This window comes from Scyliorhinus canicula, chromosome 4 (genome assembly GCF_902713615.1).
Source record: "Scyliorhinus canicula chromosome 4, sScyCan1.1, whole genome shotgun sequence".
Lineage (NCBI taxonomy): Eukaryota > Metazoa > Chordata > Chondrichthyes > Carcharhiniformes > Scyliorhinidae > Scyliorhinus > Scyliorhinus canicula.
In genome coordinates, this window is record NC_052149.1 from 15,798,881 (window position 1) to 15,820,164 (window position 21,284).

General features: G+C 41.2%; 1 protein-coding gene across 1 annotated transcript in view; it reads left to right on the top strand.

Annotated features, from left to right (window-relative positions):
* LOC119964377 (endophilin-B1-like) overlaps positions 1 to 21,284 on the top strand; it is a 54,176-nt gene that overhangs the window by 20,679 nt on the left and 12,213 nt on the right. Inside the window, 5 exon segments of the mRNA XM_038793770.1 lie at positions 5,675 to 5,816; positions 8,469 to 8,597; positions 10,724 to 10,857; positions 11,265 to 11,357; positions 18,680 to 18,766. Coding sequence (XP_038649698.1) covers positions 5,675 to 5,816; positions 8,469 to 8,597; positions 10,724 to 10,857; positions 11,265 to 11,357; positions 18,680 to 18,766 — 585 coding nt within the window.

The following is a 21,284-nucleotide window of genomic DNA, read 5'->3' on the forward strand; positions in this document are numbered from 1 at the left end:
TGTGTGGCTGAATTCTGCGGGGTGGTGGGAAAATATGAGTTGGACAAAAAGGATGTTAACGGAGCATGCAAGGGATTTTATTTGAATACCACACTAGAAAATTAAATACATTAATTGAAGTGAAATGGGAAGTATGAACTTAGTAAAAAGTTCTAAAATTGATTGAAATATGATTAATCATTTGGTTTGCAATGTAGATAATAACATTGATTAAACCGTTTTGGCAGAAGCGCACCACAATGTCGTATCTTAATGTGAATTGTGTCTGATAATACAAAGTGCTATTTAGTAAAATCATTAACAGATGGATAGCTTTCATAGTAATGTGAGGGTATACAGCTTATACTTAAATAGCTGCTGAGCCCAGATGTCTCCTCAGTGCAAAATACTTTAGACCAGTCAGTCTTCGAACAATATCTCTATTCAGTTAGCAACGGCTGTCTCCTAACTTCACCAGTTGCTAAATCACAAGATATATGGGAAAGCTCTACTGTTAGCTATTTTGTCCAACAAGGTAATTCTGTTCAAATACACCAAAGTATTTATATCTATTATGTAAATATGAGAGATGATAAAAACATAAAACTTAAATTAGTGTATAGGAAATATCATCATTAAAAAGCTATGATATAAACGTCTGGCACAATGATTCATTACTTCCTGAATTTATCGGAAGGATAAGTTACTCCCCAATTATCCCCTCCACCCTGCAAAGTATTTTCTCCAGTACTAGTGTCTGGAAACTTGATATTTGGCCGTACCGTTTCTTCAGCCGTTTATTTTTCTTGCTACCTTTCAGCCAGTATTTCTGTTCTATTTTGTAACTTAGTCTTACGAATGCTTGTGTCCGGGTGTATAGACCTTATGGTATTTTACTACTCCAGCATTTACTCTATTCAGATGAAGTCATTGCAAAATAATTTAATGGCAACAGGATATGAGATTAATGCTGGCATCCAGCATTGGGCCTTCAAATGTCTACAGGCAGGAAACCTTGAGGACCCTTGAAATCCATTACATTAAATCATGTGTTGAGTCATTACTGTGATGACCATGTGATCGTCACATAGGCCCTTACGATAATAATTGGCCTGTCAGCTTTCCTAGTGTGGGATACAGGAAGTGCAATATAATCTACAAGACAGGAAAATTACCTTCTGCTCTGGTTAATTTGCAATTAAAAAATGCATTATGCCCTCAAACTTATTTCCCTCTTCCTCCCTCCCACTTCCCTTTTTTTTTCTCAGTATGTCAAATCACAGCACAAAGAAGATTTACTTAGAATGTTGTTTGCTTCAGTCTTGTTCTGGTGAAAGTAATGAGGGGTAACATGTTGGCAAAATTTAGTGTTTATTGCTCAAAAGAAAAAGACTATATTCTTCTGTAATGCTACATCTGGCTACGCAGAATTTAATGATTGGGTTTATTTTAATGGATCACAAATTGGAGGTAAAGCTGAAAGGATTCTGGGTTGATGATAGTGCTCACCAACTATTTAAAATGTGTTTTTATATATATTCATTCATGGGATAGGGTTCTGCCGATCAGACCACAGTTATTGCCCATCCCTGTTTTGAATGTTGAGCTGCCAGTTGAAATTTTGACAGGTTAGATGAAATCTTCATTTGCAAAATTAAGTACTGAATTCTCTGAATCTTAAATTGAATGACTCCCTGAATTTCGATGTGGTTTTTTAAATCAAATCTTGTTTAGATATTGCTCAAGTATTGTTTTGATGATCAGTTTATTTGATGAACTTGTGCCAGATAATTACATCTGAATGCAAAGCAATAGTGTTTATATAATCCTGGTGCAAACTTGAAACTTTAATAACGGAGGATGTGCTCATGAAACAAACTGTAAATGGCATATCAACTTGCTTGACTGTTGTAGACTTCATTTTCTGCTAGCCTTACGCACGTTCACCTTCTACTACTGTCCGCCATTTCCGATCATTTTCAGCATCTGAACAGAACTGAAAAGAATGTCAACGCAGCCCGAACAACATCTGGAAAAATAACTTTGGTAACGCTTCATGTGCTGCTACAATTTGGATTCTATCAGTTAAACGTCAAAGTTATGACAGTTTAAAGTTGCACAAGGGTTATATAAATGATGTTAACCAGTAGAAAAAGAGCGGCATTCATTAATATGAATTTTTTACAATCACCGATCTAGAATAGAATCCCTACAGTGCAGAAGGAGGACATTCAGCCCTCGAGTCTGCATTACCCTATTTAAGCCCACGCCTCCACTCTATCCCAGTAACCCTACCTAACCTTTTGGACATTAAGGAGCAATTTAGCATGGCCAGCCCACCTAATCTGCACATCTTTGTGTGTGGGTTTCCTCCCACAGTCGACACGGGAGAAAGTGCAAACTCCACCCACACAGTCACCCAGGCCTGAATTGAACTCGGGTCCCTCGAGCTCTGAGGCAGCAGCGCTTTAACCACTGTCCCAGTGTCGTTGTGCTCTTTAAAAAAAGTGCTTTACAGCCAAGGAAGCACAGGCACTTTTTGAAATGTAGGCATTGTCGTAATGTCGGAACCAGCAGCCATGCAAACTGAGCCTCCTCAAACAGCAATGTTTATTATTCAAGGCTTTTCACAGATATATACAAAATATCAAAAGAACAACCAAAGAGGATCAGAAGAACGTCACATAATCCCAATTTCCGCCGACCACCCCCCCCCCCCCCCCCCCCCCCCCCCCAGCGAACTGATCTTCTCTAACCGCAGGACTTCTGCCAGGTTACTCGACCACACCCCTGCCTTTGATGGCTCCGAGTCCCTCAACATAACAAAATCCGTCTTCTGTCTATCAGGGAGGCAAAGGCCAATACATCAACCTCCTTTCTCCCCCTGCACTCCCGGGCCTTCTGACCACAAAATAGCGGCACCTCCAGACTCTGGGACACCCTCATCCCCAGAACCTTGGACATAATATCTGAGAACTCCTGCCAGAACTCCCTTAATCTTGGAGATGCCCAAAACATGTGGAGTGATAATCTGTTTTCTTGATGTTGTTCGAGGGAGAATTATTGCTCAGGACTCTGGAATAACTCCCAGCTCTTTTTCAAAATAGTGCCATGGACTCGTTTGTATCCACCTGAGAAGGCAGAGAAGGTTTACATTTTTACCAAAAGACCGCATCTCCAACAGAACATGTTCCTTCAGTACTGCACTGGAATGCTAGCCTTAATTTTGTGCCCACACCTTTGGAGTGGAACTTGAAACTGGAACTTTGTGATTCTGAGGCAAGAGTGCTAACAACTGAACCACGCTGACACACGCATTGCATTAGAATTCATGCAACAATGTTTTGCAGTAGTAACGAGTTCTTCCATCCAACAGTTGCTGTTAATGTGGGAATATGGGACTTGGGGGCAGGAGTGGTCAGAATGAAACTTGCTCAGCTGAAAATTGTGCTTTCAAGAGTTTGCATTATTCTCAAAGAATCACAGCTGTTTTCCAACTTTCTTTTTAGAGCAATGGCTTGGGAGCATTTGATATCTGAGTAACAGGCATGTTGCAGGAGGATTTCAGGAAGGCTGCATGCACTCAGATCTGAGTAAAAGCATCAAACTCTACAATTATAGATTTTCTTTCAACTTTTTGTCTAGGGAGGGAGATTTTTGAAGGACTAGTAGTGGAAGAAATGCAAAGCAAAATTAGAAACATATCGCGAAAAGCAAAGACATATTCGGTTTGTTAGTTTAATCTAGTCCATTAATACCAATAAGTTGATATTCCATGCACATCGAACACACAGTGCTGAAATGAAAATCGCTTATTGTCATGAGTAGGCTTCAAATGAAGTTACTGTGAAAAGCCCCTAGTCGCCACATTCCGGCGCCTGTTCGGGGAGGCTGGTACGGGAATTGAACCGTGCTGCTGGCCTGCCTTGGTCTGCTTTCAAAGCCAGCAATTTAGCCCTGTGCCAGACCAGAAAGAGGCCATTTGGCCCATCGAGTCTGCACCAACCCACTTTGTGCCCTCACTTCCACCCTACCCCTGTAACCCAATAATCCCTCCCAACCTTTTTGGACACTAAAGGCAATTTAGCATGTCCAATCCACCTAACATGCACGTCTTTGAACTGTGGGAGGAAATCGGAGCACCCGGAGGAAACCCACGCAGACACGGGGAGAACGTGCAGACTCCGCACAGACAGTGACCCAGCGGGGAATCGAACCTGGGACCCTGGCGCTGTGATGCCACAGGTCTAGCCACTGTGCTACCTTGCTGCCCATATAGATTATTAGTGCCTTGAACAGCTATAGGAAATCATCTAGAAGGCTAACAGAATGGTGGCCTTTATCTCTAGAGGGTTAAATGTGAGTGGTAGAATTTATGCTACAGCTTTACAAAGCCCTTACTTGACCACACCTGAAGTTACTGTGAGCAGTTTTGAGCCGCACACCTCAGGAAGGGTATACTGGCCTTGACAGGAGTGAAGAGAGGCCATGCTCCAAGAAACTCTACAGTGCAGAAGGAGGCCCACTGAGTCTGCACCGACCCTCCAAAAGAGCACCCTACCTAGGCCAATAGTCCCACCCTATCCCCGCAACCCAGTAACCCCACCTGTCCATTTTGGACGGTATAAGGGCCAATTTAGCATGGCCAATCCAGCTGACCTCCACATCCTTGGAGTGTGGGAGGAAACTGGAGCATCCGGAGAAAGCTCGCGCAGACACGGGGAGATAAATCCCATACAGTCACCCAAGGCTTCAATTGAACCCGGGTCCCTGGTGCTGTGAGGCAGCCATGCTGACCACTGTTGCTGCCCTACTCCCACAAGGGTTCTATTTCTTGGCATTTAGAAGGGTTTGGGGAGATTTGAAAATATTAAGGCGAACTGATAGAGCTATTTCTGTTGTTTGGCAAGCCTGAGACTTGAGGATGTAGCTTGAACATTAGAGCCCAGGTCTTTCAGAAGTGAAGTTAGGAAACGTTTATTGCAAAGTGAAGTTTGGAACTCCTCCACAAATGGTCTTTAATTTAAATTCGGGATTGATAGATTTCTGTCCACTAAAGGATTTAAGGGATACAGGGCATAGGTGGGTATTTGTGGTTGGGTCACATGATCTCATTGCTTCACAGCGCCAGGATCCCAGGTTCAATTACCGCTTGGATCGCTGTCTGTGCAGAGTCTGCACGTTCTCCCCGTGTCTGCGTGGCTTTCCTCCGGGTGCTCCAGTTTGTCCCACCAAGCCCCGAAAGATGTGCTTGTTGGTGAATTGGACATTCTGAATTCTCCCTTACCGAACAGGCGCCGAATGTGGCGACTTGGGGATTTTCACAGTAACTTCATTGCAGTGTTAATGTAAGCCTACTTGTGACAATAATAAAGATTATTATTATGGGGAACGGGCTCTTGGAGCAAGTTATTCGTATTTCTGTGTTTCTAATACAGAATCCTTCAGGCCATTTAGTCAAATTCCATAGTTGCGTCTGGTTTGATAGGTGAATTGGATGCTTTTCGATCGGTTACTAGATACGAGGTTGTGTCTTTGGCAGTGATTTTGCTATTGTGTCTGCCATCATCACAGCTTCAGGTTGGCATAGGGTTACTGCCGAGGATGACACCTGTATTCGCAATATTGTCAAACTGAAAGTCATTGCACTATTCTTTTCTTACATTTTGATATCTATCTAATTAGTTTGCTTTAGTTTACAGAGGAGAAGCTGGGCCAAGCTGAGAAGACAGAGTTGGATGCCCACCTGGAGAATTTGCTGAGCAAAGCAGAAAACACCAAACTATGGACTGAGAAAATAATGAAACAGACTGAAGTATTGTTGCAACCAAACCCAAGTAAGATCTGTGTGTTATATTGAAAACAGTCGCCCAAGTACCAGCATTCTCCGTGTTAAATTCAAATAAAATAATCTCAGCTCTACAGTTCACAGAATATATAGAAGTTGCAACCCTGAAATGGGGCAACCATTTAGCCGATGTTGCAAGTTCAAGTAGACAGGCTGTTATGTATGCTAATTATTTTACATTATGTATTTTAATAGTGTTACAGACTGAATTAATTAAATCCTTTTGGAAACCCAAAACCGTTAGCTTTAATTTTTACATCAAATTAGACTTTTGTTAAGAACCCTGTTGATAAATGTGAGGGTATCCCAAAACCCAGAAGGGTAACTTGGAACACCAGTTCTTAGTGTATATTTTCCGTTTTGCATAATGTGAGAAAAGATATACAAACCTAATTTCTTTAGGGGGTACAGTTGCTAGCACTGCTACCTCTCAGCGCCAGGGACCCGGGTTCGATTCCAGCCTCGGGTGAGTATCTGTGTGGAGTCCCCACTTCCCCATGTCAAGTGGGTTTCTTCCGGGTGATCCGGTTTCCTCCCACAGTCCAAAAGATGTGCAGGTAGGTGGCTTGTCCATACTGAATTTCCTCTGGTGTCCAGGGATGTGCAGGTTAGATTACGGGGTTGGGCAGGAGCTGCTTCAGAGGGTCGATGCAGAGTCAATGGGCCGAATGGCCTCTGCACTGTAGCGATGCTATGAATCCAGGGCAGAACAGTCCAGCCTTGTGATCAATTGAGAAAGAATATTTATTAATTTAAAAGAAAACACACAACAGATAATACACTACAATAGTATACCTAACTACACTAATGGCTATACACGCACAGACTCTCATGAAGCTACCTCTTGCTCCCAACTATTTTCATTTCCTGAACTCTGAGAAGCCCCCTTCTCCCCAAACAACATCCGATATTATACAACTCTATGTGATAAATCCAGCAACCCCACAGGCTATTTTCCAGGTTTGGGAAAGTCATCTTCAGTCTTCACCAAATAGATTCTTCTCTATTCGAGTTTTTAACTACAGCCTTTCAGCAACAGCTTGGTTTCGGAAGAACCTGCTTTTTGCAGTTTTGTGGCTTTGATGCTAGCTGCTTCTCTACTCTCTTCAATTATCTTGCTATGGATATATCGCTTTTTCCCTTTGGTGTTACCCATCTTGTGGACTAGGCTTTCAGCACGTAAGTGGCAATTCTCTTCTCTCTGCTTTGACATCACCTCTTTTAACGTCAGTTTTTCCCGTAGTCACTTGGGTAAACACTAATTTGCATCTCAAAAACACCTCTCCAGACAGCTGTACTTATTGGTTCCTCTTTTATCCCATTTCTTTTTTTTCATCCCAATGTTATTTTTTTAATCATTTTAAATCTTGATTTCCCCTTTTTTCAAATGAGCCATAATTTGAAAGGCGATTTAATTTTCAACCATTTTTTATCTAACATTACAAAGATTTAAATGCATACATCATATGCATTATATGCATACATACCCCAAAGTATTTGCACACAGTTTCCAATAGTTAGATGATCAGCAATGATGTTCTCTCGCCCAGCCACATGAATGATTTTCAAATTAAACAGTTGTAGGACCAGACTCCAATAGAATAACCTGTACTCCCGATTTCAAAACCTCTCCAGAAACTTTAGGGTATTATGGTCTATAAATATGATTGTTTCAGCTGAATTACTGGCAACATAAATCTCTGTGTTGTAATGCCAATACCAAACTTGTCTATTTTTCAATGGTTGAGTACTTCTGTTGGTGGGAATTTAGTTTACTTGAGAAATGCCCCATAAGCTTCTCAATTCCAAGTTCATCTTCCTGTAACAACGCAGGCCCCACACCAATGTCACTGGCATCCACAGCCAGTTTAAACTGGTTGTCATAATTGGTGTGGCTAACACTGGCACTGCTGTCACACACTTTTTTATTGTTGGGATGCAGTGTAGCAGTCCTCCGTCCAGTTACATTACTTATCCTTCAAGAGTTCTGTTGGTGGTGCTACCATACTGCTGAAGTTCAGCACAAACTTAATAAAATTCTCTCTTCTCCAGAAATCTTAAAATCTCTTTTCCTGTTGTAGGTTCTGGGAAATCCCAAATGGCTTGTATTTTTGCATCTCGTGACCATGTGCCACGATATATCCTAAATATGAAATTAGAGCTTTAGCAAATTTGCTTTTTGCCAAATTCCTGACTAGATTAGCTTATTTTAAACATTCAAACAGTTCTTTTCGGTGGTATTGATGTTCGTCCAAACTTTGACTAAACACCCCTAAATCGTCAATGTACACCACACTGACTCAGTTCCTGAATAACTTTATTCAGTAGTCTCTGAAATGTTAGGGGTATATTCCTCATTCTGACCGACCTAACTTTAAATTGATGAAGTTTATTTGGTATCGCAAGTGCTGAAATTTCCTTTGCCCTCTCAGACAAATGTACTTGCCATTATCCCTTTAGCAAATCTATTTTTGGAATGAATTTCAACTGTTCAACACTTTCAGTGCAATCCAACTGTGTTCTGTTTGGCCAATTTGAGAAATTGTGACAGAATTCATCATGAATGGTAAAATGGAAGGTAGATCCCTTAACGCTTGATCTCTAAATCAAATTTTATTTGCTTCTATCCTTTCCTCTTCAGATGCCAGAATAGAAGAATTTGTCTATGAGAAACTAGATCGAAAAGCACCACCGCGTTTAAATAACTGTGAACAGTTAGGCCAGTATATGCTTGAAGCTGGAAAAGAATTTGGTCCTGGAACTGCATATGGTAAGAGAATTCAAGCAGTTGGACAAAACCCGACTTCCTTTGCACTAAGTATCGGTTTAAAATTTATTTCCTTTATGTAAGGTTTATTTATGATTATTGACTAAAATATTTTCAGAGAACATCATAGGTACGATGGGCCTCCTGTGTGGTATCATTCTTTGACATATGGGTATGCTGCACTTTTTTTTTGAACAGGATTACTTTTATCCTGAGCCTAAGCTGCTTTATTATCTCGTGTAGATGATGAACTCCAGTTTTCTCACCCCTTGGAACTGAGGTTGGGGGAGAGAGTGGCTCAGTGATAACGTCACTGGGCTAGTAATCAAGATTAGCCCAGGCTAATCCTCTGGGGGCACAGATTCAAATCTCACCACGGCAACTGGTGGAATTTAAGATCCTTTTAATAAGCTCTGGAATTGAAACCTAGTCTCAGTAATGGTGAGCATGAAACTATCATTGGTAGTTATTTGGTTCACTAATACCCTTTGGGGAAGGAAGCCTGCCTTCCTTACCTGGTCTGACCTACAGGCAACTCCATATCCACAGTAATGTGATTGACTCACCTCTGAATGGCTGAGCAAGACACTCAGTTCAAGGGCAATTGGGGATGGGCAACAAGTGCTGGTCTCGCCGGCAACGGCTCACCCCATGAAAGAATCTTTTAAAATCAGCCATGATCTTGGAGGATGGGAGAGCAGGTTCAAGGGGCCAACATCCAAATTGGATTGGATTTGTTTATTGTCACGTGTACCGAGGTACAGTGAAAAGTATTTTTCTGCGAGCAGCTCAAGAGATCATTAAGTAAATGGAAGAAAAGGGAATTAAAGAAAATACATAATAGGGCAACACAAGATATACAATGTAACTACATAAGCACCGGCATCAGATGAAGCATACATGTAGTGTTAATGAGGTCAGTCCATAAGAGCATCATTTAGGAATCTGGTAACAGTGGGGAAGAAGCTGTTTGAGTCTGTTTGTGCGTGTTCTCAGACTTCCATATCTCCTGCCCGATGGAAGAAGTTGGAAGAGTGAGTAAGCCGGGTGGGAGGGGTCTTTGATCATGCTGCCCGCTTTCCCCAGGCAGCGGGAGGTGTAAATGGAGTCAATGGATGGGAGGCAGGTTTGTGTGATGGACTGGGCGGTGTTCACGACTCTGAAGTTTCTTGCGGTCCTGGGCCAAGCAGTTGCCATACCAAGCTGTAATGCAGCCAGATAGGATGCTTTCTATGGTGCATCTGTAAAAATTGGTACGGGTTAATGTGGACATGCCGAATTTCCTTAGTTTCCTGAGGAAGTATAGGTGCTGTTGTGCTTTCTTGGTGGTCACGTCGACATGAGTGGACCAGGACAGATTTTTGGAGATGTGCACCCCTAGGAATTTGAAAATGCTAACCATCTCCACCTCGTAATTTCAAGAGGGATGTCTTTGTGGCATTGATTGTTCAAAATAGAATCATCTTTTCAAGTGAAATACCATCTGTATGTTAATACATAATTTTATGTTGGTTTTAGGGTTTGATTATTGCAGCGCAAGTTTTAAAAGTGACGTCTTGTGCATCAATTGCTTTTGTCGGAGTTGTTTAGTCATAGCCTTAAATTGAGGGGTAATAGATATAGGACAGACGTCAGAGGTAGGTTTTTTACGCAAAGAGTGGTGAGGCCGTGGAATGCCCTACCTGCAACAGTAGTGACCTTGCCAACATTGAGGGCATTTAAAAGTTTATTGGATAAGCATATGGATGATAATGGCATAGTGTAGGTTAGATGGCCTTTAGTTTTTGACTTCCCATGTCGGTGCAACATCGTGGGCCGAAGGGCCTGTACTGCGCTGTATCGTTCTATGTTCTATGTTTGCAGATTCTTTTCTTTTGAGGTTATTGATCTCCGGAGGGATCGGAACATCATCCTGCTGTGCGGGTAGACCAGTAAAAGGACAGCATAAAACTGCCTTTAGAGTATAGATTACTGTGTCGGGTCAGTAAAATCGCAGCTGCAGGGAATGTAATTCTATAATTTAAGCCGTATAACTCGAGCATAACAGCAGAAGTGTGTTGAAATAGAAATGAGCAATGCCAGCAGAGGGAAAGTCTGAAGATTTTGAAACTTTTTTTTTTCCCCGACAGGCAGTGCTCTTATTAAATGTGGAGAAACAGAAAATCGAATTGGTGCTGCAGAAAGGGAGTTGATACACTCGTCAGAGGTTAATTTTTTGGCACCCCTTAGGAACTTTCTGGAAGGAGACTACAGAACAATATCTGTAAGTTGAAGCCATTTCCTCCCTCGTCTGTGTTGCTTAAAATCATAATCGAGTGTACTGTCCTACAACTCCAGCACCATGATCTCTTTTTTTGAGGATGGGAAACTCCTCTCAATCCTGGCATGTACTCGCACATCCGTGGTTCTGTAGGTGAGCAGTTGCACATTTTACTAGTAACCATTTGGCTTTGATACCTCGCTTATTTACAGTCATAGCTGAGTTTATGGATGGCGAATAACTGTGTTGATCTGCTCTTCACTACACTAACAGTTAACAGTCTGGCAAATCCTTGTTTGGTATCGTAGTGCAGAGTGGGAAGGTTACTCTCTGTACGCTGGACAATTGGTTTCAATTAGAATTATTTGTGTTTTATGACATTAATATTCAGCATCAACTGTTGCTTTCAGAAAGAACGTAAGCTCTTGCAGAATAAAAGACTTGATTTAGATGCAGCAAAAGCAAGACTGAAGAAGGCAAAGGTCTCTGAGGCCCGTTCAGCGGTAAGTAAAGCACATTACTGGTTTGATTCAGTGCGTAACCCATTATGTGCAGCCCTGATGTAACTTTTAAGGTGAAAGTCGACTTTGAAGAAAATCTCCCAAAGACCCTATATGCTTTAAAAATCATTTTCAAAAATTGAAATATGGATGCGATAGAAATCTTCATTCCCGATACAATTTTTGGATGACAATTGGTACTTTTGTTTGTAAGTTTCTTTTAAGCATGCCATAATGCAGAGTTACTGAAATGTGATACTTTTTATCTGGGCCACGTTTTAAGCTAATATCAAGCTAATGTTATAAGTAGTCAACGCAAAATGCTAGAATGGATTTCTCTCAAGTACAATCGGAATATTATTTTTCTATAGTGTAATTTTGAGATGTGTAGCACACAACTATTCTGGTGTCAGCCATGGCTCAGTGGAAGCATTCTCACCTCTGAATCAGCAGGTTGTGTGCTAAAATCCCACTGCAGATATTTGGGCACAAAACCTAATGCAGCATTCAAAGTGCTGCACCCTCCAAAGTTGTTGTAATGAGATGATAAATGGAAGACCTCATCTGCCACCTGTTAAGTACCCAGCTGATAATGTTTGTGTGTCCCAAAACTCTAAGGTAACTCGGAACACTGGTTCTTAGTGATGTCTATTTTCAGTTTGGTATACTGAGAAAAATAGAACCAAGGAGGAATAGACCAGTCATTGTGTGAACAATTAATAAAGTCTATTTATTAACTTTAACAAAAATACACAAGAAGGGCTATAATACACTACAACACTTGATGCACTGATGGCTATACACACACACATTACACAAAACTACCTACGTTCCCTGATGCCCCTTTTTTCCCAACCAATATCCAATACTGCATAACACTGAGCTAAATCCAGCAGATAGTTGCCACGCACAGGTTATTTGCCACATTTGGCAAAACCGTCTTGAGTTGCAGTGAAGGTGAAATCTGCTTTTTGGGAGACTGTTTCTGCAGCAGAGCGTGGCTGTGATGGTTGCTGTGGCTGTGTCCCTTTTCCCAGTCATTATGCAATGAACATATCATTCTTTCCCTTTGATGCTATTCATCCTGTGGTTCTGGCTTTTAGCATATACATGTCAATTTCCTTATCTCTCCACTTTGAAGTTACCCCTTCTGTCCCCCAGTATGTTCCTCCAGCCACGTAGGCAAGCACTTGCTTTTCTTGCTGATACCCTAATTCACCCCTCATAATCTCTTCAGACAGCTGCCTAATTTCATCCTAATTTCTTTTTTAATCTCCATTTTCCCCAACTCTTAACACACCAGATACATGTAAATTAGTAAATAAAGTCGCCAAAGTCCCAGATGACCATAAGCTGCTTTCCCCTTTTGAGAAGGAGAGCTGACTGGTGGTGATTTCACCTAAGGATCACCACACCTCGGGCGAGGGGCAAGGTTGAAAAGATGGGGCTTTCATGAATAACCTCAGCTGGTACAGGAATTGAACCTGCGCTGTTGCCGTCACTCCGTACCACAAACCAGTCTTCCAACCAACTGAGGTAACCAACCGATAGAATATCTCATAGCACTTTTTAAAATAAGTGCAGGGGTGCCCAGGCCTGTGTTTACCACTCAAACAACATCACAAAAACAGAACGTCTGGTTACTTTCACATTTCAGTCTGAAACCTGTGTGCTCATTGACTGCCCCATTTCATGTATTGCAACAGTGACTACATTTGAGAAGTGCTTCATTATTTATAATGTATCTAGTTTGGTCCTAAGGTCATGAAATATGTTACATTGATCCAAATCTGTCACCTTCAGCACAAGAAAATGTGTGCATAAACCGTGGCGTGCTGACAGATGCAACTTTAATGTCCACTCAGTTTAGCTCCCACTCTGAGTCATGCAGAATAAAAACTATAAGTACAGGGAGAATCAGTGGAGAGATTCATATCTGAATGATCACTGGCCGTTTCCATCCCCTCTTTGGCAAGACGTCAAGAGCAGATGGACTGAAGATGGTGATGATTTATAAACAAAAATTAAATGTGACCTGTAGTAGCAGACTTTGGATCACAATGTACCACACACATTCGGACTAGTGCTGTTATTATGAACTTGATTCCATGCATTGTATTTTATATCACTTTTCAGTCACGTTGATTCTACAAACTGGCCCTTGTAATGTAACCGTTTTTGCCTTGGTGGTGTTACAATCCCAGTTGATGTTATAACTGGACAGAAAGCTTCCAGAATGGAACCCTGGCTCATAAGACCATAACTTTAACTTTTTTTTAATCAAACATGGAGGAACAGATCACAGGACCATTAATTTGTTTTAACACCAGAAAAACATTTATTAAACATGGAAAAATTGGATTAATAATATAATACTCCTTTACTCTCTTTCCCACACACACCCCTCCCCCACTTAGCTTAACAAATGCACAGATTGTAAGATTGGCAAAGCACATTTGAAGCTACAATGGTATCATTAACACGCAAAGTTCTTTTTTAACCACACTGAGTGGCTGTGGTCAAACACGCACTAGCTCTTACACCCCAAATGAATGTCTGTGGATGTCGCCTCAGAATCCCCCCCCAGATTATTGTCATCCATGAATTTCCAAAGGCTGCTCCCCAAAACACACTTTAAAAACTCCTCTTGCAATCATGCTTTCCATTAATTTACATTCCAAAATCCAGACCACATTTTTCAAAAGATTCTTGTGAACCTAATTTCCACTTCTTTGACCAGTAATCCACTCTAGGATTCTACACCAACCTTTCAGGATTCTACACCAACCTTTCAGAAGACTTCCACTGTTACACCAACTGTGTTATCCAGTCTATACGGTCTTCCCAATGACTAAAATTTGTTTCGCAAACTATAGTAAGACATTCCAAACTTTAGGATTACTTTACAAACTTTTAGGATTACTTTAGAAACCTAATTTCTCACCAGCCAATTCCTTCTCAGCATTGTCTGTGTTTCCATGAACAGTACCGTATTTGACTTCCAGGTTTCTAGAACCAACTGTCCTTTAGGTTCTCTGAGCTTTCTTTCTTGCAAAATACACTGTCGCACAACTTTTCCTGCTTTGAGCAGGGCTATGAGAGGTGCCCTCTTCCTGTCTCCAGCGTCTGTGGCTTTCAGTTAAAACTAAAAACAAAAGAAAGCTTTCTCTCTGGGAAGAGGCCTCCTGTTGCTAACCTATTGGTTTATTTACTTTTCACACCTTAGCCCTCTGAACTCTTTAATTAGAAATCCAGTTGAAATTGAAACCAACCCCCACACACGCAAACATCAGCATGAATCTTGCTATTGGTCCCTTCCAGACACAGAAACGTTAAATTCAACCCACCTAAAACTATACCTTATTTCTAATGTGTACCAATACAAATATAAATCCCTTAAAACTAACTACCTTTGTTTTGCTAACAGCATCATTCTGGTGAATGTGATCTGTATTTTGGTGCCAAAACGCGAATGTAGTACACCCAGTGTGATCTGATCAAATCATTGTACAATTGAAGCATTGTGTTCTCCTTTTGTATGCCACATTGAGATAAAAACTCACATTCAGTTAGCCTTTTTGTACCTGTGCACTAACCTTTCATGATCTGTCCAGTTGGATGTCCAAATCCCTTTGTACTCCACAGTTCGTACTTTCTTGTCACTAACTAGAATTTCCATTTGTTTGTCTTGGATTCATGATGGGTAACCTTGTTCTGATCCCTGAGGTATTTAAATTTTGCAATGGCTAATTGAACGCACGTTCAGTTGAAACTCTACAGTAAATATCAGTCTGAAGTATATCTGGGTATTGTGAAAGGCCCTTTAATGAAGTACTGTGTAAAAATCTAAGGATAATTCATAATTCAAGTTGTTATGGATGCATGTGCATAAAAGATGCACTGCAGCAACTCATCAAAGACTCTTTCGACTGCACCTCTGCCACTTCTCAGGAGGGGGAAGCTGATGCATGCGAACACCACCACCTCCACGTTCCCTTCAAAACCACACACCATCCTGACTTGGAACAATATGGCCACTCCTTCACTGTCGCTGGGTCAAAATCCCGGCAAACTCTCCCTAACAGCATTGTAAGTGTTTCTACATTTTTTTTTTACATTGCATAGACTGCAACAGTTCAAGAAAGCAGCTCACCACCACCTCCTCGAGGGCAATTCAGGACGGCAGTAAATGCTGGCCTAGCCCATGAAAGCCCATGTAGGCCCTACACCCCATGAAAGAATTAAAAATAAACGCACGGTAGCACAGTGGTTAGCACGGTTGCTTCACACGCCAGGGTCCCAGATTTGATTCCCGGCTTGGGTCAAGTGGGGTGCACTTTCCAAGGGACTCAATGGGCCGAATGGCCTCCTTCTGCACTGTAAATTCTGTGTTCTAAAAGAATGTAATGTTTGACTGCAGTTTTTAGTTTGCTGGTCTTTTGACCTCCACTGTATCTGTACAGGTAAACAGCAGGACAGAGGGTGGGTGGAGGTGCCAGTGTAGGAGAAAGAGGAGAAAATGTGGTAGGGATCAGTGTATGAGAGGAGAAGGGTGTTCACAGAAGCAAGGTTCACTAACAAGCTTTTTAAATGATTATGATATGTGTAAAGATTCAATGTTCTTCTACCTGCTACATAGTTCTCATTTTTGGGCACATGAAGATTAGCTGTGTCAGTTGGTACAGAAACTTTCAGTTCAATAGAAACTTTAACTTGGCAAAGTATGCTGGGAGAATGGGGAAACATGATGGGAAGGGACAGTCACCCAGGAAGAGGAAGCTTTTGGTCGAGGTGACTAAAAGCTGTCTTGACAAAAACTAGTTTTGAGAAGCTTCTGACAATGAGAGAGGTTCAAAGCAAAGCATTCGGAAAGTTTCCAGCATGCATAATTATTATGGCTGAAGGGCAATTGATAGTGAGGAAAGAGACGGGGAATCTGGAGTAAATTGGAGGAGAGAGAGAGATGGGAACTGGGATGTAACTGGCTGCTGAAGGTTACAGAGGCAGGACATAGAGGGGATTTGTAAATGCAGGTAAGTATTTTAATTCCAAATGTTCGAGATGGGAAATCACTGAAGGTGGATGAGGTGGAACAATAGGTGGGCAGGAGCTAGCCCTAATCACACGGCTGAAAGGGAGAGTCACTTCAGTTGAGGAAAAGTGAAATCTTTCCAAGCCATGGCGATGTGGCATACCTCAAGAAGTGGCAGGGCTCGGAAAGTCTGTGATTTAAAATAAACCTGTTGGACTTTTGACCTGGTGTTGTGAGACTTTTTACTCTGCCCATCCCAGTCCAGCACCGGGTGCATCATGTTAAGCTTAAGTTGCTTCTGTGCACTTTGATTGCTCTGGTTGACAGGGCTCCTGTTGTAGGTAGGTGGGAAAGCTCATTCGAATTTGAAAATCTGTTTGCTTCAATTATTACAGATTAACCTATTTAGGAAGTCAGATGATGCAGCCGGTGTTCCTTAAATGTGTTACTGGCGAGTGTGACCTTTGGAGTAATAGTTCAATGAGTTAGCACAGTGTTCTTTCAATTCATCTCTGGCTGATCAATAAAAGTCTGTTCCTTGCTCTCTATTCTAAATTTATTTCATTTATGACCCTGTAGAGCCAAGAGTTTCCAACAGAAAGTAGAAGTTTTAACGCTTCGCTGTTTAATTGAAAAGGCCCAAACTGAAGTATGAAATAAATAGTATAAATTGGGTGGGTAAACAGATTATATACTACCAAGTATATAAATGGAAATTAATTTGATAAAATAAGAACAGCTGGCAGGAAAAATTTATTTGTGGAAAATAATACTTTATTACAGCTACCACAAGGAAATGGAAGCAGTGGAGTTGGGAATGTTTAAAGTCCGTTTAGATTGCAACAGCACAGTTACTGTACTTGAGGGATGACCGCTCATGAGTCAAAAGACTTTTCCTCTTGCCTTTCTTGTGGTCTGTTAGATCTTCATAATGGTGGAAGATGTGGAAAATTGAGACGTCACTGAAGGAGTGTGGGTATGTTTGTTTTAGTGCTGGAGAGTAAAGCATGTGGTTGAAGCACCTTTTGTGTTCGGCACATGCTATACCTAACCTGAAAGTGTTTACATAGAACAGTACAGCACAGAACAGGCCCTTCGGCCCTCGATGTTGTGCCAAGCCATGACCACCCTACTCAAACCCATGTATCCACCCTATACCCGTAACCCAACAACCTCCCCCCTCTTATCCTTACTTTTTAGGACACTACGGGCAATTTAGCATGGCCAATCCACCTAACCCGCACATCTTTGGACTGTGGGAGGAAACCGGAGCACCCGGAGGAAACCCACGCACACACGGGAGGACGTGCAGACTATGCACAGACAGTGACCCAGCCGGGAATCGAACCTGGGACCCTGGAGCTGTGAAGCATTTATGCTAACCACCATGCTACCTGGTGGTAGTCCTGATCCAAGTTTGAAAAACATTCAATTTTTTTGATATTTTTCACCCCAAGTGCAAAAATGTAACCAAAAGGCTACAATTTTAATACTGGATAATTGCTTAAATTACTGAATAAGCTTGACTGAGTTAGAGGAAGATCAAAAATAGTTTTAAAATGTGTGACACTTATTCCCTGAGGAATGGTTAAAGGATAATAGATCTGTAATCAAGGTGTGATTTTTTTTTGACACTTTATCACCCAATGTGTTTATGTGTATCTTGAATGTGTATGAAGATATTGCAATTTAATTCCATTGATTACACTTTATTGTAGATATTCACAACTAGCTTGGGCTCTGACCACAATGAAATCTCGATTATTGCCTTAATACCAGTTCAATAGGCATTTAACCTAAGTATACAGCTGGGTGTTAACAGATGTCAGTTACCAAAGCGGTTGGGATGCTAAAGAGTATCCTGGGACTAAGCGGGGGAGGGAAAGCCAGCCGATTGTTCACCAGATTGGTAGCACCTTCTGCTGATTATCAGTGACTGTTTGGTGAGAAGAGATTCCGTCCTGGCTCCAATGCCTTCAATCAAATAGCTGGCCAATGCTCACCATTTAGATTCATGCAAGAATGGTCAGTGAGGCAAGGTACTGCTGCTTGTGGTACAGTACCCAGCAGGAGAGAACACCGCAGAATTAAGAAATGAAAAAATCTGTGACAATTTCTAAAGCAACACATATTTATGCTATGCCAAATGAAAATTACATTATGGTGAATGTGAATTCACTACCAATGCTGTATTTTACACCGTGCGCACTTCTTCAGCTTTGCAGCTTAAGCTATTGTCATCTGGCTAATATGAATGTCTCTTGTCCTTGTCTACTTTACCTGAATGTTCTAGCAACTAAACGCTTCTGAAGCTGAAGGAGACAACTTTATGGTAAATTTCTCTTACATGCTCAACTTGCTGCATGTAACATGGCTGAAGGTTTGTTGGCCTTGTGTGTTTTGACTTTATACTTGAATGCTGACTCTTGCTATCAAGCCCTAGGTGATCCGGAGTTGACAAGTTTGTACTTGTTACTAATATTGGAAACTAATAAGCAAGATATATCAAAGCAGTATTTTAATTCTCATATTTTAAAATATTAATTTCCTCTTTTACTGCAGTTATTTTTCTAGATTTTTTTTTTTAAATTCCTCTTGGGGTCAATATTTTAATACCTCTTCCCCTTGAATTATATGTGCCTCAAATATTCTGTGGATGGGTTTATGCATTTCACCTTTAGATGTTGCAATGAATAGAGAATGTCGATAAGAAACTTCTGGTTGACATATCCACTGCGTTTTGAGGTCTCCCTAAATATTGAGCTGATCCCACAATTCCCAAGTGTGTGTGTGGAAGCATTGTTTCTGAAGTGTGGGAAAATCCCATTTCAGATGGATTGTCCCAGCATAAAGAATATGTTTTTGTTTTAATTTTAGTTCTCATTTAAGTATGCATGTCCTGGATTTCATTGAGTGAACGTCTTTTGATAGCAAGAGGAGGCATAAGTGTTTTTGTTGTGTTTAGCCCATCACCATTTGTGACCCTCCATGTCGTCTGAAATTGTATAATTTTGGTATTCTCTAATTATATAATTTGATATTAACCCTTTTGGTACTGAATGTTCTCATCAAATTATCTAAACATTTGTAAAAGTTCACTAAACTATTAGCAGCAATGGGTACAGATCTAAATATTTAGTCGCTGGTTTTTGAAACCTATGTTTTAATCATCCTTACATGTACTGAAAGAGGTTCTTAAGTAGAAATAAGACATGAGGTTTTGCTCCTTAGTAGTCGCTAATAGTATGGATGAAGCTATCCTATGCTTAAAATTCAGCTGATGGTGTGATTCAAAGTGAAAACTCTTCACATTGCACAATGGCTGAACTTCTGGTGTAACCCAGCAGCTGCCGAACACTTGGTGGTCCTTGATGGCATTTTGGGTGTAACCGTAAGATTGTTCAACATTAATCCTCCAAAACCTTTTAATGTCCTGTACAATACTGGAAACATGTTTGCGAGACAGCTTGAGTGTCGGGGTGGTTTTTTTTGCACTCCTTCAAATTTGTCATGCCTGCTCCTTTTCCTGGGGCTGTGGCAATTCCGCTTTGGATCCCATAGTCACTTAACAAGCAACAGTAAGTATAGTCCCTGCTACCCCTCACCCTAACTCTCTTTACTGTGGCAGCCTAAACTCGTACTTGACTATCCCAGTGGTTGATCACACAGTTGCAAACCTTGCATGTTTCCCAAAGTTGCATTTTCTGCCATGTTGCATTGCTTAACCTGGAGGGGGTGGGCAGCTGACTCTCACTGGGAGATAAATGAGCATGCCAAGTGCCTCACCCTCCCTCTAGAAAATGCCACTCCTGTGTTTGCTGCCCGTCTGCATGCCTTCCTGCTTTGTGGACAGCTAGTTAAGACTGAAAATTTGCTGTGTAAACATATAAACCCACATGTTGTAACACTGTGGTGCAAGTTACCAGCATTTATAGTATGAGTGAAGAGCTTCAATGCAGGATCTGTAAAATAGCTGGCAGTATTATACAACACAGTAATGATTTGACCCGTATGGTCAATGCCGATGTTTGAACTCCACAGAAACTTGCTTTAATTACCTCTTTTATCCCCGTTCTGTTTTATTCCCCCATGAATATATTGATGCAATCTGTTTGAGCCATCTCGTGTGCCAGCGAATTCCACATTCTCACCACTGTTGTGTAAAGAAACTCCTCCTCCGATCTTGGGTATCTTAAATTTATACTCCCTTGCTCTGGGCTCGTCAAGATGTGCAGTCAGTTTCACAAGCTCCACCCTATCAAATGCTTTCATAATTGTGGTCTGATTAAATTTATAATTAACTCTTGTTAGATCATTAATGGTAGACTACCGTGAAGTCTTCATTATTGGTTTGTTGAATTAATCAAACCGTTATTGAGAGATCCGTTACATCCTTTATAGTTTCAGAGATGCTGCTTTGTGTTTGAAACAGCTCTTTAGGAATTCTTGAAGTAGTGTTTTGACACAGTAAATTTAGGCTTTGAAATACTTTGACACTTTCAAAGGCTTACCATAATTTTATGGTATGTACTACCTGAAGAACATTGGATATTTTGGAGGCTTCTCATGGTTTGGTTGAGTGGGCAGCGAAGTGGCAAATGGAATTCAATCCGGGAAAGTGTGCGGTAAAGAATTTGAGGAGGGCAAGCAAAGCAAGGGAATACTCAATAAACTGGAAGGTATTGAGAGAGGTTGAGGAAGTGAGAGACCTTGTAGTGCATGTCTACAGGTCCTGAAGGTGGCATGACAGGTGGAGAAGATGGTCAAAAACGCATATGGAATGCTTTTTTTTATTCGGCAAGGTATTGAATACAAAACCAGGGGGTGTAATGGTGGAACGGTATAAAACACTGCTTAGGGCACAGCTGGAGTGTTGTGTGCAGTTCTGGCCACCACAT